This window comes from Plodia interpunctella, chromosome 1 (assembly GCF_027563975.2).
Source record: "Plodia interpunctella isolate USDA-ARS_2022_Savannah chromosome 1, ilPloInte3.2, whole genome shotgun sequence".
In the NCBI taxonomy this organism is placed as follows: Eukaryota; Metazoa; Arthropoda; class Insecta; order Lepidoptera; family Pyralidae; genus Plodia; species Plodia interpunctella.
Window position 1 is genome coordinate 1,424,194 of NC_071294.1, and position 16,841 is coordinate 1,441,034.

Genomic DNA, 16,841 nt, shown 5'->3' on the forward strand with positions numbered 1-16,841 from the left:
TTTTTACCAAAGTAAAAAAGCTTAATAAATATAGTAAAATATAATAATAAAGGCTTAAATGAACTTAATACCTGATAGATACATTGTGATTCTTACAAATACGGGCATTCATCCATCACACTACAGCACAGCAGCCAATTTATTGCTAAGACTTACTGCGTTATTGCTGGGTTCTGACGATCATCTTATTGATCTAGTTCAAATTCAAATTCAAAATTCTTTATCCAATTTAGGATGATATACATCACTTATTGACGTCAAAAAAATTACTTAAACTAAGTCTACTGCCGGCTTACAAAGCGCAAGTGAAGAAGAAGCGGCGCAACAAACTTCACCGCAGCCTTTTCTCCAAGAACGTCAATTAACAAATATAGGTCTTAAACATATATTAAAAATTAGGAGGACGAAGTGAATCGCGTATCTAATAGGCAGCGCGATATCACGTATATGTATAGCGAATGTTATAAATTTATGTACCTACCTAAATAATACAATATTGTATACAAATAGCCAATTTCTCAAGGTGAATCCTTCCGCTTTTAATCAGTTTCCGACAATGCTGCGCGCAAAGCGGCCGGGTGCGCGCGAAAAATAGATTTGACATTAGTTTTGCCGCCAAAACTGGGTCAACGTGCTAGTTTTCGTTCGGAAACAGAAAAAAACGTGTTATCAGTGTCCAAAATATGTTCACTTCCATTTTTAATGTTTTTAATTTTGTAAATGATGAATATTTTTACTAAACAGTAAGTTTCGGTTTGGGGAAACATAGATACTTTATGTATGTTTCATGCACAATAATAGGTAATTAGACATTATGACACAAGAGTATACCCAAATTTGTAGGTATGTTGATGATATAATGGAAGCCTAAATCTAACACCTGATATATTTTATCCCTTGTCCAAAAACTGAGGCTTATTAAACCCATAATTCGTATTCCTAGACAACGACATTGAGTATATTCTCGAAGATTTAGCTAGCTAACGATTTCTTGCTTAAATCATAAGAACTATTTAAAACATTCTATAATCAGTAGGTGTACCTAGGTATTATAGAGAGAAACTTCGCGCTATTTTTCTTGAATTCGAGAGATTGTTATTAAATTATAAATCTTAATAGGGTTGCGCTAACATTTTATTTTTATTGCACTATCGTGATAATACACACAGGAAATGTTCATTTGAAGTTTTAGCTGCGAAGGAAAATATCGTATTGACATAGGTAGGCAACACCTAAGTACTTATTCAACGAGATTTATTTTATGCATTACGAACAAACGTAAAGGGGTCAGGAACGTAATAAATCACGAATCCCTTTGCGAATAGGAAATGGAAAATAGACCACACAATGAATTTTCACATAATTATAAAAAGATTTTGTCCTGTCTCGTCTGTCTGTATGAACGCGACGAATTGAAGCGGTTTTCACCAATAAGTGTGATTCATGAGGAAGGTTTAGTAGGTCGTGTATAATTTATTTACGTTTTAGTACCAAAATGTTAGTACAGAAATATAAAGAGTAGGTATAGATATTAGGTAGTGTAAGGTACTAAAGAAGTTTTAGTACCTACCAAAATAATAAATTATTTTCATTGTAGCACAGCGCACCAGTAGGTGGCTGAGTTTTCGAGCGTATTGACCGCCGTCGACCGCCGACCCTTCAAATTTCAACAAAGACAAGAAACTTTTTAGTACTTACCGTAATTTATAAATAATAAATAAACTGTGTTGGCAGTAGTGTAAAATTTAAATGAAATTTGATTTTTATAAGATTAGAATGGTTCTTTATCTTGAAGGAGGATAATGAAGGCGTTTAAAACGCTCAAAAATTCACCCAGATGGAGCGCCCCCTTCTTATCACGGAAACGATATGACTAGGGGTACTTAGGACTAAAATAACTCAAGTTACATTGAGTTATCCCTCAGGAACTCATGATTAGCTCCAGTAAGTTTCAGTTAATTAACACATTCATTTTGTAAACGGAAGTTCAGATTTTGATTGCGGGTAAAATTTCACACTTTGAAATGTTAATATCTGTGGGTTAATTTAAATTTATTATGTAAATTTAATGTAGAAAATAACTCATTAAAAATCGACGTAGTTATTTATTGTAAGTATAGGTAACCATAACCAGTAGGCAGTAAGAAAGTAATATTTTCACGCTCTGCATTCTGAACCACAGCAAGTTATAGAGCCTCTCTAATAAATAGTGCATGATGATTACTACAAGTACTGACCTATCAACAGTACCTAACTAATTCAGTAATTATCTAATCATAGATTTTAGTAATAGATCACTGAAATCGGCACGAGGCAATGGATATTGAGATAATTTTCTCTTTTGTTTGCCTATTGCCTAAACTATTTAAGTAAGGTACTCACTACTAAGTAATCGAGAACGCACACACCTACCTAACGGAGCTAAATTAGAAGCATTTGATTCAGAAATACTATTTCGCATCCTTGTTTTGTTTACAAATCGAGAACACAACACACGTTACGTTGGTTAGCTTCAGTAAGTTACAGCGCGCCTTTGGAACATGTCGTTCATAAATACAGAATTAAACGCACCATCACTCAGTTCGACACATTACAAAAAAAATTAGTAATTTATTGAAATAAATTAATACAGATGAAATAAAAACTTAACCTCAATTTAGACTAAACTATTCTATTGAACTCAATTTAGACAATAAATGAAATTAAACTTAAAATAAAAGAGCTACCAATTCAAAAATTTGAAAATGGAAGTGGACCGTATTCTTTACATTTTCGGAAGTTTTTCACGCAAGAAACAAGACAAAAGAAACTCGTTAGGGCAAGGACATACTTCGATAAGTGCAGACAACAGTCCTTTGCGAAGGGAACGTCCAACCAGCCAGTGTTTGAACATAGCACCCAGGACTTCTGCCTACAGAGATGAGAGAAAACAAAAAGAAATACCTAAAGAATGGGAGTGTGGACTGTGTAAGAAGCAGTTAGTTGAGCCAAGAGTGTTGGGGTGTCTACACAGTTTCTGCACGAGGTGTCTTCAGGGTTTACATCAGGAAGGAGAAGCTGAGGTCTGGAGCGAGGTAGATAGAGGTATGTGAAGTTTTTTTTATTCTTAAAAAAATATACAGTTTTTGTTTTCTTCTTGTAAATGTTATTCGCCTAATAACCGTGGTTATTAGTTAAAGTTTATACGTTTTAAATATGACGATTCTGGTTTTTACATTTTAATTTTTACAAGAATATTTTTCCAATCGGCAGGTATAGGTTCTAGTCCTGTGAATCCAGCTGATAATTTCAAGGACCTTCTTGTCGACATTTTATTCAGTTGGTTCTTTTTTTAAAGTAAACTAATTATTCAAAATAGACAAAATGGAAAAGTACCTAATCTTATCGTTCCAGAGGGTGTTCTAGATTATTCTTTAATTTACAATAATTATGACTACATATATTACTATTAGTTAGTAGTTACATAATCTATATTTAAGTAAGTACTTAAGTACTAGGTCGATAAGTATGTTCGTTCACAGTATGAAGTTCAGTTTTGGAGTTATTCTAATAACAAACATAATTTCTGAATGTAAACCTAAACAACCGACTTCCTCAAGCACTGTTTATAAAGTATGTAGCAAATAATTTATCAAAAGCGATCGTTTTAGTCGACTTCAAAAGTTCGTTCCATTCTAAAGTTAAAGCCAAATATTTTAATTATAATAAGATTAGATGCAGTGCAATTAGGCACTGAATAGGTTTGTATACCAACTTGGTACCTACCAGTAGTTTTCATAGACTACCCCTTGCTGCCGATGAAAGAAAAGACCGTGAGGAAACAGCAGCATACCGGTAGACTATTTAGTTGGCTAGTGTGTACGCGACTGCTTGTCACTAGATGGCGGTAAGTAGTCGTATAAGTCATGTCAGATGCCTCAGGCGATTCGATAAGGGAGAGCGAAAAAGTTTTTGATTTAGTTTTTTTCTACCTAAGAAGATACGAGTAGTTATTTTTATTCGTAAACTAGATGTTGTCCGGGGCTTCGCTCCCGTGAGAATTTCGAGATAGAATATAGTCTATGGCAATCTTGGATAATGTACCTTTCTAATGGTGAAAGAATTTTTGAAATATGTTCGGTAGTTTCGGATATTACCCGCCTCAAACACAAACGCTTTCCTCTTATAGATTTCGATGACCAAACTCATAATAATTAAAAGTGAAGTGTTTATGATCGTCGTATAAGATATAGGTAACCATCATCTAATGTTTGGATTATGATGTTTAAATAATTAATTTCTTTTTATGGTCTCATTAAAACTCAAATAAAAGAACATATTAAACAAGCGAAATCGTATTTTTACATCCATCCCATAAAGTTTCTAAAAATAATCGAAATGGCTGCTCATACTTTAGTACGCACTGCGAAAACATTTTCAAAATTTTCGAAATATTTTCCGTTCTAAGTTTATTAATTAGTAGTAAAAATAAAAATCTGTCTTGCTAAAGAATCAACTGAAAATAACACGGAGCATAAACTATTTTCTAACACGAAAATACCTAGAAAGATAGCAGTTTTTTGCTTATAGCGTCTGACAATGTAAATTGCCTGATTTTTTCCGGATCGCTCCCACTTCGCTTCTGACACCATTGGAGTAACACAAGATACAACTAATGAATATACTTTAAAGTAATTAAATACAGTTAAAGTATTAGTATTTTACACGTATACATACGACAATAAAAACTAAATTAAAGATTTAAGAAAACCCTTCGAAATTTGCTGGCTTCATTTTATTTATCTGCTAGAAAGGAGATGACGATTTCCAAACAGTTGAACGAATATTTGCTATTTAAGAACACTCTCGATTAAATTCTCTTTCAAATAAAATGAAAATTCGCCGAGGATTTTTAATTAAACGGTGTATTTTATGTCGTGGTTCCTTATGGCAATTTGAGTAGCTTGATATGTTGTTGACTGATAACAGTTGTGACTATAATACAGGCAAAACGTTTGTTGCAACATAACCTTAGATATTTATTTTATTATGTTTTATTATTTGTTGTTTTTTTAGGGTTCTGTAGCCAAATGGCAAAAACGGAACCCTTATAGATTCGTCATATTGTCTGTCTGTCCGTACGTATGTCACAGCCACTTTTTTCCGAAACTATAATTACTATACCGTTGAAAGTAGATGTATTCTGTGAACCGCACTAATAACATTTTACACAAAAATAAAAAATAAAAACAATAAAAAAATGTGGGGTATCTATGGATAGGTCTTCAAAAATGATATTGAGGCTTCTAATATCATTATTTTCTAAACTGAATAGTTTGTGTAACATCCCCCTGAACCTTCTAAAATAAGAGAACGATAAAACTGCAAAAAATATATGATGTACATTACTGTAAACTTCCACCGAAAATGGTTTAAACGAGATCTAGTAAGTTTTTTTTTATCATCGTCATAAATCGTAAACCGCAATACCCATCATGTGCGAGTTCGCTCGCACTTGTCCGCTTTTTTATTAAGAAAGTGAAACAACACTAGGTGTTTATCAACCAATCTTGAGATTATATTCGGTATAGCGATGTAGTTCGTTAAAAATCTGTTCTTCTGTTTCTCGACAGACTGATTATGATTGATAGCCGTCTGTCATATGAAATATCAGCGAGGTTATGAGGAACACTATAACGATGTTACCAAAACACCAATGAATATGGTTTTGCCCTACTAACGCTCTCGTCTGGTTCAGCAGTTAAAACTTGATGATCTCTTAAACTGTTGATACAAGAAATCTTTTACATTTCATGATGAAGTCGTTAAATTGTGATAAATCGTGAAATGTCTTGTTTTTATCGACTGGATAGACACAACTATAATGTCCCGATTGTTCAGCGAAGCTCTGTCGTACAAGGCACCTAGACATCGGCAGCTGATGGTAACAATGGCATCCCCCAAGGAGGGTTAACGTCACAAATACATTCTTGCTTCTATAGGTTCAAATTAATATAAAGTGGGTTCAAATACATTTTTCTGATGAAATATTTACTTCAATATTTTAAGATTATTTTTTACGCTTACCCCGGGCGTCACAGCTCCGAACGCAACCAGGAACATGAGAGAAGAATAATATCAAGAGTTGCTAATATCTAGGCACTCAAATTGATGTGGAGATATATGTGCCAATGGTTGATTAGGGTTACGAAAAACGTTCAGTTGAAAGAGAGACACTCCATTGTTGTTAAGAAATGCAGATTTAAGTTCTGACATTATTTGACCATTCAATGAAGCATCACATAATAATTTAACTACCTACATTACTATTAGAATATGGTAGAGAATACTTATGTCTGTTTGTTTATGTGTTGTCAACTGTCGGGGTGGCATCTCCAATTATAGAAACACATTAACCAAGTTCCGGCGGTCCGTCCGTCAATGTTTGTTGTTATGATCCCGTTCTTGTTTCAGCGACTAGTAAAATATGTAGGTAGATATGTGTCTCGCTTGTTGATAGGTAGCTTGTAAAGTAACAAAACTTTAGGTCGGTAGTCGTTGTATGATATGAATTATTATCTTAAATTAGACTTTCTAAAAATAACTAATTGGCGAATTTATTGGTCACAGGCAGCCCCGGGGCGCAACTAGTACTTAGTACATAACTATTTTTTCCTTGCCTGTTGACTGGAAGAAATCCCTCCATGGGATAAGACCGCCGTTGAGTTTTTTCTTCTGTTTCTTGTGTATTTGTGTTTTCATAAGCAATCAGTTATTTCAAACAAACAAATCGTTTTTAGTCGATTCTAGCTAGTAGTGTTGTTCTGTTGACTTCAGTTTGCGGTCAATGTAGGTAAATCGATCCTAGATTACAAGATTACAAAGGAAGCTAGGTCGGTGTTCCGTCACTACTACGGGTTCTTCTAACCGAGTTATGTAACGCAAAAGTGCGTTAATACAAAACAAATAAGTCTTACCTTACTGACATACCTAACTAAACAAGCGCGGATGAGAGTGAAACTTTGTGAAGATGTGTGTATGTATGTTTTTTACTCTTTCACGCAAAATATACTAGACCGAATGTTATGAAATTTGGTACACTGGTAAAATATAACCTGGTATAACACATAGGATACTTTTTATCACGAAATTCCCACGAGAGCCAAGCCCCGGGTCGCAGCTAGTAATTTATATCAAAAATCCTACGTAATGTCCATTGAACGTTTTGCATTGGACGTTTTGTTAATTGACGTCCTTGTAGAAAAGGCTGCGGTGAAGTTTGTTGCGCCGCTTCTTCTTCACCTGCGCTTTGGAAGCCGGCAGTAGACTTAGTTTAAGTAATTTTTGACGTCAATAAGTGATATGTATATCATCCTAAATTGAATAAAGAATTTTGAATTTGAATTTGAATTGAACAAGGCATCTACATTACACAGAGGTGCGCATATACAACTCATTATAAACAGAAAGTAGCTAATTTTGATGCTAACTGTAACAAAAATCATAAATAACAGTTTATGATAAATCATTATTTCAAAGAATGTGTAATATGTAGCAGACGCACGCGCATATCTCTCGTAATAAGCAGATTGCTTCATTTAAAATTGTTTCAGTGAATAAGCGTTCTGATAGAATCTCAAAAGGAGCAAATATGTGACTGAGCCCCAGGGCTTCGCTCCCATGGGAATTTCGGGATAAAAAGTACCCTATTTGTTATTCCAGGTTATATTCTACCCGTGTACCAAATTTTATAACATTAGGTCCAGTAGATTTTGCGTGAAAAAGTTAACAAACATACATAAATACATCCTCACAAACTTTCGCATTTACGATATTAGTAGGTAGGTACATTTTTAAACCGTTTGGGGTGGAAACGATAGATTCTTGTGGTGCACCTGCACACCAGTTTTTTTAATATGTTACAACATGCAATTGCAACAGAAAGTTTCTTTGGTCGGAGAATTTACAGTAAGTAGGTATATATTAATCAACCTTTTCGGCACATAGCCGTGGGACCGCTCTTGTTGCAATAAATATATTTTTTAATTTAATAATAAAATAAAAAAAAATATGTTTATTGGGTATCTATGAATTACAATGGTTGTGCATGTTGCTGGAGCCTCCTTTTAAGCAAAATTTTTATGCTTGTGCCAGGAGACTCCGCTCCTTCCCTTCCTATGTTATTTAATTTAATTCTAGATACAAATCACAATAATTTCATTAAATTATATACACTTTCAATACGTTAACACAATAGAAAATAATTTTAAATTTAAATGAGTCTTTTTGCGGACCCTGCTTCCTCGGTTGCTACTATGGGTGCGACCAAGTGTACGCTTGCAATGATATTGTATATAATGATTATAATAATTTATGTAACTACTAGTAAATTAGCTTATTTGTTGATTTTAATTCCGTCTAGTTAATTTAAAATTAGTTAGTGAATGTTTTTAAAATGATAATGTCGTCAATTCATTGTATCACCGATTGTATCTTTTATAAGCTTCGATTCGATGCAACACCTGTCTTTCGAAATAAAAAGTAAACATTTGTAAGCATATCTTTCCGTCCCTTCTGGCAAATCGTAAGATAAATCAACACACTGCATGTTGGCAATGTCCGTCCGTCTGTTACTCATTGTAACAGATGCGTATTTCTTTAAATATACCGACCTTGTATTATGTGAATCATTTTGCTATAAAAATAATCCATTGCTTCTGAACTTTTCGATGGAAAAATGAGATTAGTTAGGTACCTATTAGTTATCACTAGGTATCTATCTAAGTATATATTCTTATATTAATTATTATAATAAGATTAATTAACTAGATAGATAACAGTGGGGCTACCGTGAAACATAAAACACTTAGCACGTCGTTACATACACTCGTTTTCTCCTTTTCTTACACGATGCGTCCACGATATGGGAAAAAGGGACGGCATGTAGACTTTACGTAGCTCGCTACGTGTTTCTATGTTTCGCGGTAGACCTTTCGATCCCATTTCTAGAGGAATCAGATCGAAATTGATAGAACTTTCATGGTTTACGATTTACTCTATTCGTTAAAAAAAATATTACAAAACATATCTAACACTAGATGTTGCCTGGGGTTTCGCTCCCGTGGGAATTTTGAGATAAAATATAGCCTATGGCAATTTTGGATAATGTACCTTTCTAATGGTGAAAGAATTTTTGAAATCGATTCAGTAGTTTCGCCTCAAACAAACAAACTCATAAATGCTTACCTCTTTATAATAATAGTATAGATAAAGCAACATAAAAGTGATTAATTCAAATCATTTATTCAGAAATTACACCTTCACAGGCACTTTTTCTCGACAATTTTTATATTTATAGTTATTTCTCACAAGCTACAAACTACTGGCATTTCGGAACGACCACTGCTGAGAAGAAATGCCGAAAGAAACTCATTTGAACAGTGTTGGTCCCTATCATGCTAGATCGGCTTACCATTATTGTTTCTTGCAATGTTTTTTTTCTAATAATATATAAAAGTACATATGTACTAGTCAAAAGGTATATCAAAATAGGTTATGATTGTGATCCGAGTGCTGATTATAATATATAGGTATATATCGATATGAAACACAATTAACTTACATAAAAATATATGAGAAACGAGATGACCAGTTCCCTCTGGCAGCACCCGTTCACGAGTTGACGCATGGGACAGCCATCGCGTAGCTCAACCATAATAGAGGGAACCTCACGACATTCACCTCACGTTAGTGTTTGGAAGCTCCAAATTCCCGTTGGAGATATGTCTTTGAATTTACGACGGTCTGTCTTCAATCGTGTTTTATTCCAGGGTCAATCCAACTGGATCATGGAGAACATTCTGGAGGCTCAGCGGGCTCTGGGTACGAGAGCGACCCTCGTAATTCTGGCTCGGAGGGTAGCTGGGAGAAGTCGCTTAAGTATGGCATATTCACTAGAAAGGTCAGTTCAATAAATAAATTGTAAAATATTTACCAAAAATCAGGAAATATCACTAAAATTGTAGTAAGATATAATTCGTATTTAGTTATAATTCCGTCAAACGCACGATTTGTAAACCAAAGGCGGCTCTAAAGTGCGGTGTCATATTATTGTTATAAGATTTGTATTATTTATACCTGTATTTAAAGATTACAATACAATAATTATTTATTGCACAAATTAATTACATATTATACATAAGTGCACAATGTATAATCACACATAGCATGACATACCTATGATACATCATCATATATATATCCATATAGGTATGATACATATAGATTATTTATAGGAGTACCTATTTGTAGGTAATGATTGACTGACCAAGTGGGAGCAGGTGTTAAAAATGCTAAAAACATCAGCCCCCAGTCTACCACGTCAAATCACCAAATAGCCTCCTCGTTTTCAGATCTCAGGCAAAAGCGTGCAGTTCCTCCTCTGCCCTTCGTGCGGGTACGAGACCCCCCTCCCCCTGGGAGGAGTGTCAGCTTTACCACTCAACTATATGCTGGTGAGGAAGATGGCGGACGAGGAAACGGCTAGCGTGCTGTGTGACTTGTGCAATACTGATATTAAGGTGAGAAATACGGGGTCCTATTGCATAGCTATCTGTTGAAAAAAAAAGTTTATTTTGTTTGGAATAACTTTATTGCTTGGAAACCTATCAATCTATCCATCTCTTTTGTTTCTCACTATCGACAGAATCGATTCTATGAATAAATCGAATGAAATATGGTTAAATCTGGTCCCAATATAGGTGGGTACCTTATGGGTACCTTAATTAGTCCGCCCTGACTTCACTCGGGTAAAACCACAATAAAAAAAGTAGCCTATGCTACTCCTGAAGATTACGTCTGTCTCTGTGCCAAATTTCATCAACATCAATCCAGTAGCTTGAATTTATTAACTACAAACAAAAATGCAATTCTTTTCTCTTTATAATAGGTACCTATAGTACCTACGGTATGGTTGTATGGATTAATATGGGCACAGAATACCTACATGCGAATTCGATTCGACATTTCGACAAAAATATCTATAGGTAGGTAAGTACTTATAAATTATTATATACCTAGAACCCCAGCAGGATACTAAGAATATATTTATAATATTCAATGTACTTAAATATATTTACAATGTGATAAACCATTACACGAACGATACATCGTATTTCCATCGCATTTACCGCACACATGTCGATGTAGTCACCCGTGGCAACACGACTGATTTGGACGGTTCTCCATCAGCTTGCGATGCGTCATTAACAGCGACACCGTGCCTAAAGAAATATCGCACCGTGACGGCTCAACAAAGACTTTCCATGAATCTGGCCAGCTAATTTAAGTTTGGTGAAGAATGTTTGACAAATGCCGCTGTCAGTGCTTTTAATTATAAAATTTCTCACGTGTTACTTTGAAATTAAACAAAGAAAGGTTGTTAAGTATGTCTTTTGTAACGAGCTATGAATTATAGTTAGGTAACTTACGTAAATAAGTCGTTAGGTATGTAGGTATTTAGATAAAGTTTTTGACAATCGCAGCAAAGACAAAAAAGATGCAAAAAAAATGAATTTGCTTTCATAATATGAAAATAGAAATAAACAAGAATAGCCTTATGAAGTATTACCTAGTATACCTTATACTACAAGTAATTTGAGCTTGTTCAGCTGAACCTATAGCTTTATAATAATCAAGTCTTCATAAGTTAGTTATCGAACTAAACACATTACAATAGCTGAAACCATCTTCGAGCCATCTACAGAAACACTAACCTGATTCAATGATTCTCAGCTCACTTCACACAGTCCTTATATAGGTAGGTACCTACATTATTCTAAAGAAAAATGATAATAATGACATTCCAGGCAGAGAGCCGTTGCAACCAATGCCTGGTCAGCGTCTGCACAGCCTGCGGAGAGGCCCATCACCGACAGAAAGCTACGGCGAGACATTCCTTGCATCCTCTAGACCCGCTCCCAGCTAGATACTGCAACCAGCATCCGAGAGCCGAGCTGGCTGTATATTGCGCTACATGTCAGCAGGTAATATAATAATAACTGTCATCTCCGCATGATCTGCATGAGCTTCGAAACCCTAGGTCAGCTTAAATAATAACCTTCAAATTGGACGATTTCAAGTTTGCTTTAAAGTTGGTGTGTGATTTTATAACTGGCTACCCGCTCGACGTCAATCCTTCTTGGGAATCCTATTGTCATTCAGCTGCCTAGGCTATGTTATACAGTAGTTCTATTCTACGCTACCACACGCTACGTATTAGTACAACTTATTCGTAAGAATTAATGAAAATCTCTCTAAAAGTGACTACATATAGTACTTAAGTAATTCTAATTGATTCAGTTTATCATTAGCCATGTATAAAATTAAATTTGGGTACTCAACCGAAATAACAAAAGACAACGTTTATTGTCACCAGGTAGTGTGCAGGGATTGCTGCATCATCTCCCACTCGGGGCACGCACTCGCGAACGCGTCGCGCTCCGCCGGCGAGCGCGCGCGGCTGCTGCGGGACGCGTGCGAGCGCGCGCGGCGCGTGCCCGACAACGTGCGCGCGGCGACCAGGAACATGAACGCGCAAGCTTTCGAACAGGACGTAAGTCATCGCATTCGTCGAAGTTGTCTTCAAGTTTTCTTTCTTCAACCTTCGGTTTGACAACTAGGGATGTCGAAGACAGTGCGTAATGGAGAAGAAAAAGTAGGAAAGTGGACCCTGGGCTCTGTCGCTAAACATTGTTCGGACAAGGAAGCAACCAGGTTATCGCGAACCTCAATTTTCTATGATTAAACATCATATTCTCTTGCTTATAACAATGATCGTTCAAGATCATCTGGGTCTTTCTAGAAATGTCCTGTTCTACAGCTGATCAGCATTGACAGGTATTTAATTTAATAAAACTTCTCTGCCAATTTTGATAACTTAACTACTACGTTTCCTATAGAAAAAAAAAAATATTTTCTTCAGTCTCAAGCCTCCCGCGTAGAATCCGAAGTCCAAACATGGGCAGAGGAGTACAGAAGGGCGGTGGACGCCCACAGCCGGTCACTGTGCACAGCCGCAGCAAGAGCGAGAGTCAGATACCAACAGAGAGTGGACGCGAGGAACAGAGAGCTGGACGACAGAGCCGCGCAGGCCGTGGAGGCGGTGAAGTTTGCGGAAGAGGTAACATTTTGAATCTTGTTGTTGAATTTAAGAGGTTTTGAACGTTTAATGATAAGGTCAATAGAAAGTGAAGGAATATCACATATTGAACCACTATTTTCTGTTTCCATAAGATACTTGAAAAGTCTGCTACTTGAAAAGGTACTACGGAGGAGTACCTACTAATTCCATGGGCTGCTCGTTCATAGGTTCGACTGACTGCTTCATTAACTCTGAATAGAAGAATAAATTTAATGAAAAGATGTATCTTTTCTTCTATTCAGAGTAAGTCTCATATCTTGAGATCTTCTATGTCGAACTTCGATGGTTTGCCGCATCCATCTTACGTACTTATATTCCCAAAATACTAAAGAAAGTTTTATTCTTCAGTTGTTAGCAGAAGCCCGAGAAGACGAGCTCCTCTCTCTCAGCGGCTCCGTCCTCCGCCGTTTGGAGAGACTGACAGAACTACAGACATTATCAGAAGCCCCTCGACTGGAGCTGAGGTTCGCTGCGACTGCGCCCGCGCAGCACAACTCTACGCTGGTGGGGAGGCTGCTGACGACCGCACCTGATGCTGATAAATGTGTCCTCAATACTGAAGGTATTAGTAGGAGGAATAGACAACTGCCTAAAGACGTCAAAAGCACAAAAAATCATACTGTGTTTCCTTCCAAACTTTCCTACCCACATACAAAACTGCAAAGTCTTGAGGAGTTGAGCATCAGACCGTGATGTTGAAGCCATATCTACGTCCCTTTAAAATGCTGACAATTTTTATAAAATTCCAGGCCTTCAAGATCTTCGTGTAGATTGTAGACATGATGCAGTATTCGAACTGCGGGACAATAGCGGAGAAAGAATTTGGTGTGGAGGTGAACAGGTAACAATCACACGGATATACTATTACTTTTGAAAATAGCAGTCGGATTATTGCAGAAGAATTAAATAATGTGCAATATTGCAGATGCAGTAAAATTATAATCACTAGTTCCAACATATTCTCGTGTCAGCCTTTAAGCGACTTGAACAAAATCTGACACCAATGTTAGCACACTCGATAAGAAAGAAATGCCTAGTTGTCCCCAAAAATCCCACGGGAATACTGGGTATAATGGGTTAACATTACAATCAACCAATCACACCGCAATGTGATTGGTTGACTGCGTCTCACAGCAAGCTGTGGTCTCTGATCCCTTGAAAGAAATACCGACAGTTCATGAGGTTCTTCTCAGCCTCCATCTTTGAGTAGACGTAGACGAGGCTACTCACCAGGACCGTGTGGTCCTATCCAGTGATGTCCTAATCCCTTGTTTTTTTTCATGGAAATGACTGCAAGGTGTTTCCTCCAGGTGGCAGGATTCTTCCGGCGTCAGGACTCATCCGCGCGGCCGGACGCGGCGCGCGTGCGCGACCGCGGCGACGGCCGCTACGACATCTCGCTCACGCCCGCCAGCCCCGGCGCGTATCTGCTCGCTGTCACTCTTAATAACAAGCCCATAAAGGTTACATTTCAATGTTACGCTTTGGAACTGGTATTGGTCTAACATAGCAAGTGTAAGAATTTAAAAGAAAGGTTTTATTGTCTTAGATCAATACATTTTTGTACATATGATACAGTTGATAAGGCAGGTCCAACGCTCAACCATCCACCAGCAAACTAGAAATTAACCTGTATCTTGCTTGGTAGAAAGCGTTACGGAAGAACTGGCAGAATCTGAAGAACTTATAATTGATGGAACAATAATGTTCCATCAATTATAAGTACTTCAGATTCTATTTTATTTATTATATTATAAGAACTCATGTCTATAAAGACATGAGTTCTATAGTTCCCAAGCTAGACGAATCTGTATTTTGGGAACAATTTTTTGAAAACCGCGGCATCCGTCTTGCGACATCCGAGAGAAAACCAGACCTAAGATCAACGGCTGTGGCGCTACGTAGCCCAGTAATTTTAGGATTCAGCTGTGATTTTATGACCATTCGCTTTACGTCAACCCTATTTGGAAATGATATTATTGTCAACGCTGTCCTTATCCCTTAGTCACCTAGCACAACTACCAAGGGAACCCTAGCTCCCTTTCATATAGTCACAATTATAGGGCGCAAACCACACGCCATGACGTCACGTAACCCCAATCTTAGCCGAATGACCAATTCATCTTCGTAGTTGTATTCCTCATGGCTAAGGGTCGTGGTCATTACGTGGAATGGAACACACACAACTTTCTTGGCATTATTAATGGAGTGGTTTGCCATTGCCTTCTCCATTTCACACACAAGTTAATAATAATCAACCAGTGTGCAGGTTTCCTCGCGAAGTTTTTCTTCACCGGAATGACCAAACTATAAATAACCCTATAAATTGATTTCAGGGCAGTCCATTCCCATGCGCAGTACGAGTGACCCAACCCCACACGGGGCGATACCACTGCTGCGCGTTCTGCTCGTCAGGGGGAAAGAGAAACGCGGTCTGCGCGTGCGGCGGCACCATGCCCGGCGGTTATAAAGGTGAGAAACATTGGTGTCAACTTGAGGAACATCGATGCAATGGTGAGAATCATACGTGAACAGGTGAGAAATTTCGATGAAAATGTGAGAAACTTAATACATACTCTGTAATGGCGTGAATATATACATATATATATTGTAAAACAAAGGTTACCATATTAATGTGATTTCTGTATGAATAAGGTTTAGGTGTGTATTTATTATTTTCTTACCTCAAGTCGAGACGAGCAGTTAGTTCAAAATAAAGTAAATTAAGAAAATTCCAAAAAGCTACAAACTACTAACGATGTGCCTCGACTAGGCGTTAGTTCTAAATAAATAGTCTAATATATATATATATATATATATATATATATTTATTTATTAACATTTATTTATTTATTAACATTTCTTACATCTAACATTACAGGTTATTACCTAATGCGTTAGAATGAGCCTATTGTAATCTGTAACAAATCACATATAGTCCAATTCTTCTGAAATCATTCAAAGAGCAACAAAATAGGTCCAGATCATTAGCCACGATATTAATTGTGCGCAATGCCCGCGTCAGCGGCGCCTCTTTCACCAGGTTGGTTCTCCCTTGCGGCACAGCTAGCAGCTGCGGCCGGCGACGACGCCATACGTATCTGTTTGGTACAAATATACTGATTTGTTCTAAGATACTGGCATTGTATACCCTTCCTCTTAGTACCATAAAGATGTACGATACCATGGATATATATATATGTGGATTTCCCAAAAAGCTACAAACTACTAACGACTTGGGCACTTGGCAGGTTGCGGTCACGGGCACTCGGGCTGGCCGGGCGCGCGGCACTGGTCGTGCTGCGGCAGCACCGCGCGCGCCGCGCCCTGCCGCCCGCCCACACACAGAGACCAACTGTACCAGTTCTCGTTGTGAATGCTATAATACATGTTTCTTATTTATTTGTTTTATTGTAACACTAGCTGCGCCCCGGGGCTTCGATCCCGTGGATTATTTACTAGGGCGCCGATATTCTACCAAATTTCATTACAATCCGTCCAGGAGATTTTGCGTGAAAGAGTACCAAACATACACACTAGATCCTCACAAACTTTCGCATTTATAATATTTACTTGTTCGCTTAAATTTCTTTGCGAAAGCAGAGTTTTATATAAACTTTCACAAGTTAGTCATTGGGTTTGATTTCTGATAAAAAGTAGC

General features: G+C 37.1%; 1 protein-coding gene across 3 annotated transcripts; it reads left to right on the plus strand.

Moving 5' to 3' along the window:
• Nucleotides 1–556: 556 nt before the first annotated feature.
• Nucleotides 557–16,582, plus strand: LOC128673611 (uncharacterized protein). 3 transcript variants are annotated; one of them, XM_053751583.2, is made up of 12 exons: nt 557–743; nt 2,780–3,084; nt 9,810–9,940; nt 10,392–10,559; nt 11,847–12,023; nt 12,416–12,592; nt 12,962–13,159; nt 13,529–13,742; nt 13,930–14,021; nt 14,491–14,643; nt 15,517–15,652; nt 16,432–16,582. In XM_053751583.2, the coding sequence occupies exons 1-12, from the start codon at nt 721–723 to the stop codon at nt 16,554–16,556; spliced, it is 1,899 nt and encodes a 632-aa protein (XP_053607558.1). In that variant the 5' UTR covers nt 557–720; the 3' UTR covers nt 16,557–16,582. The 3 variants fall into 3 exon arrangements, with proteins under 3 accessions (XP_053607558.1, XP_053607566.1, XP_053607550.1); XM_053751591.1 differs by lacking the exon at nt 557–743 and adding an exon at nt 773–801; XM_053751575.2 differs by lacking the exon at nt 557–743 and having other exon boundaries at nt 2,498–3,084.
• The last annotated feature ends 259 nt before the right edge of the window (nt 16,583–16,841 follow it).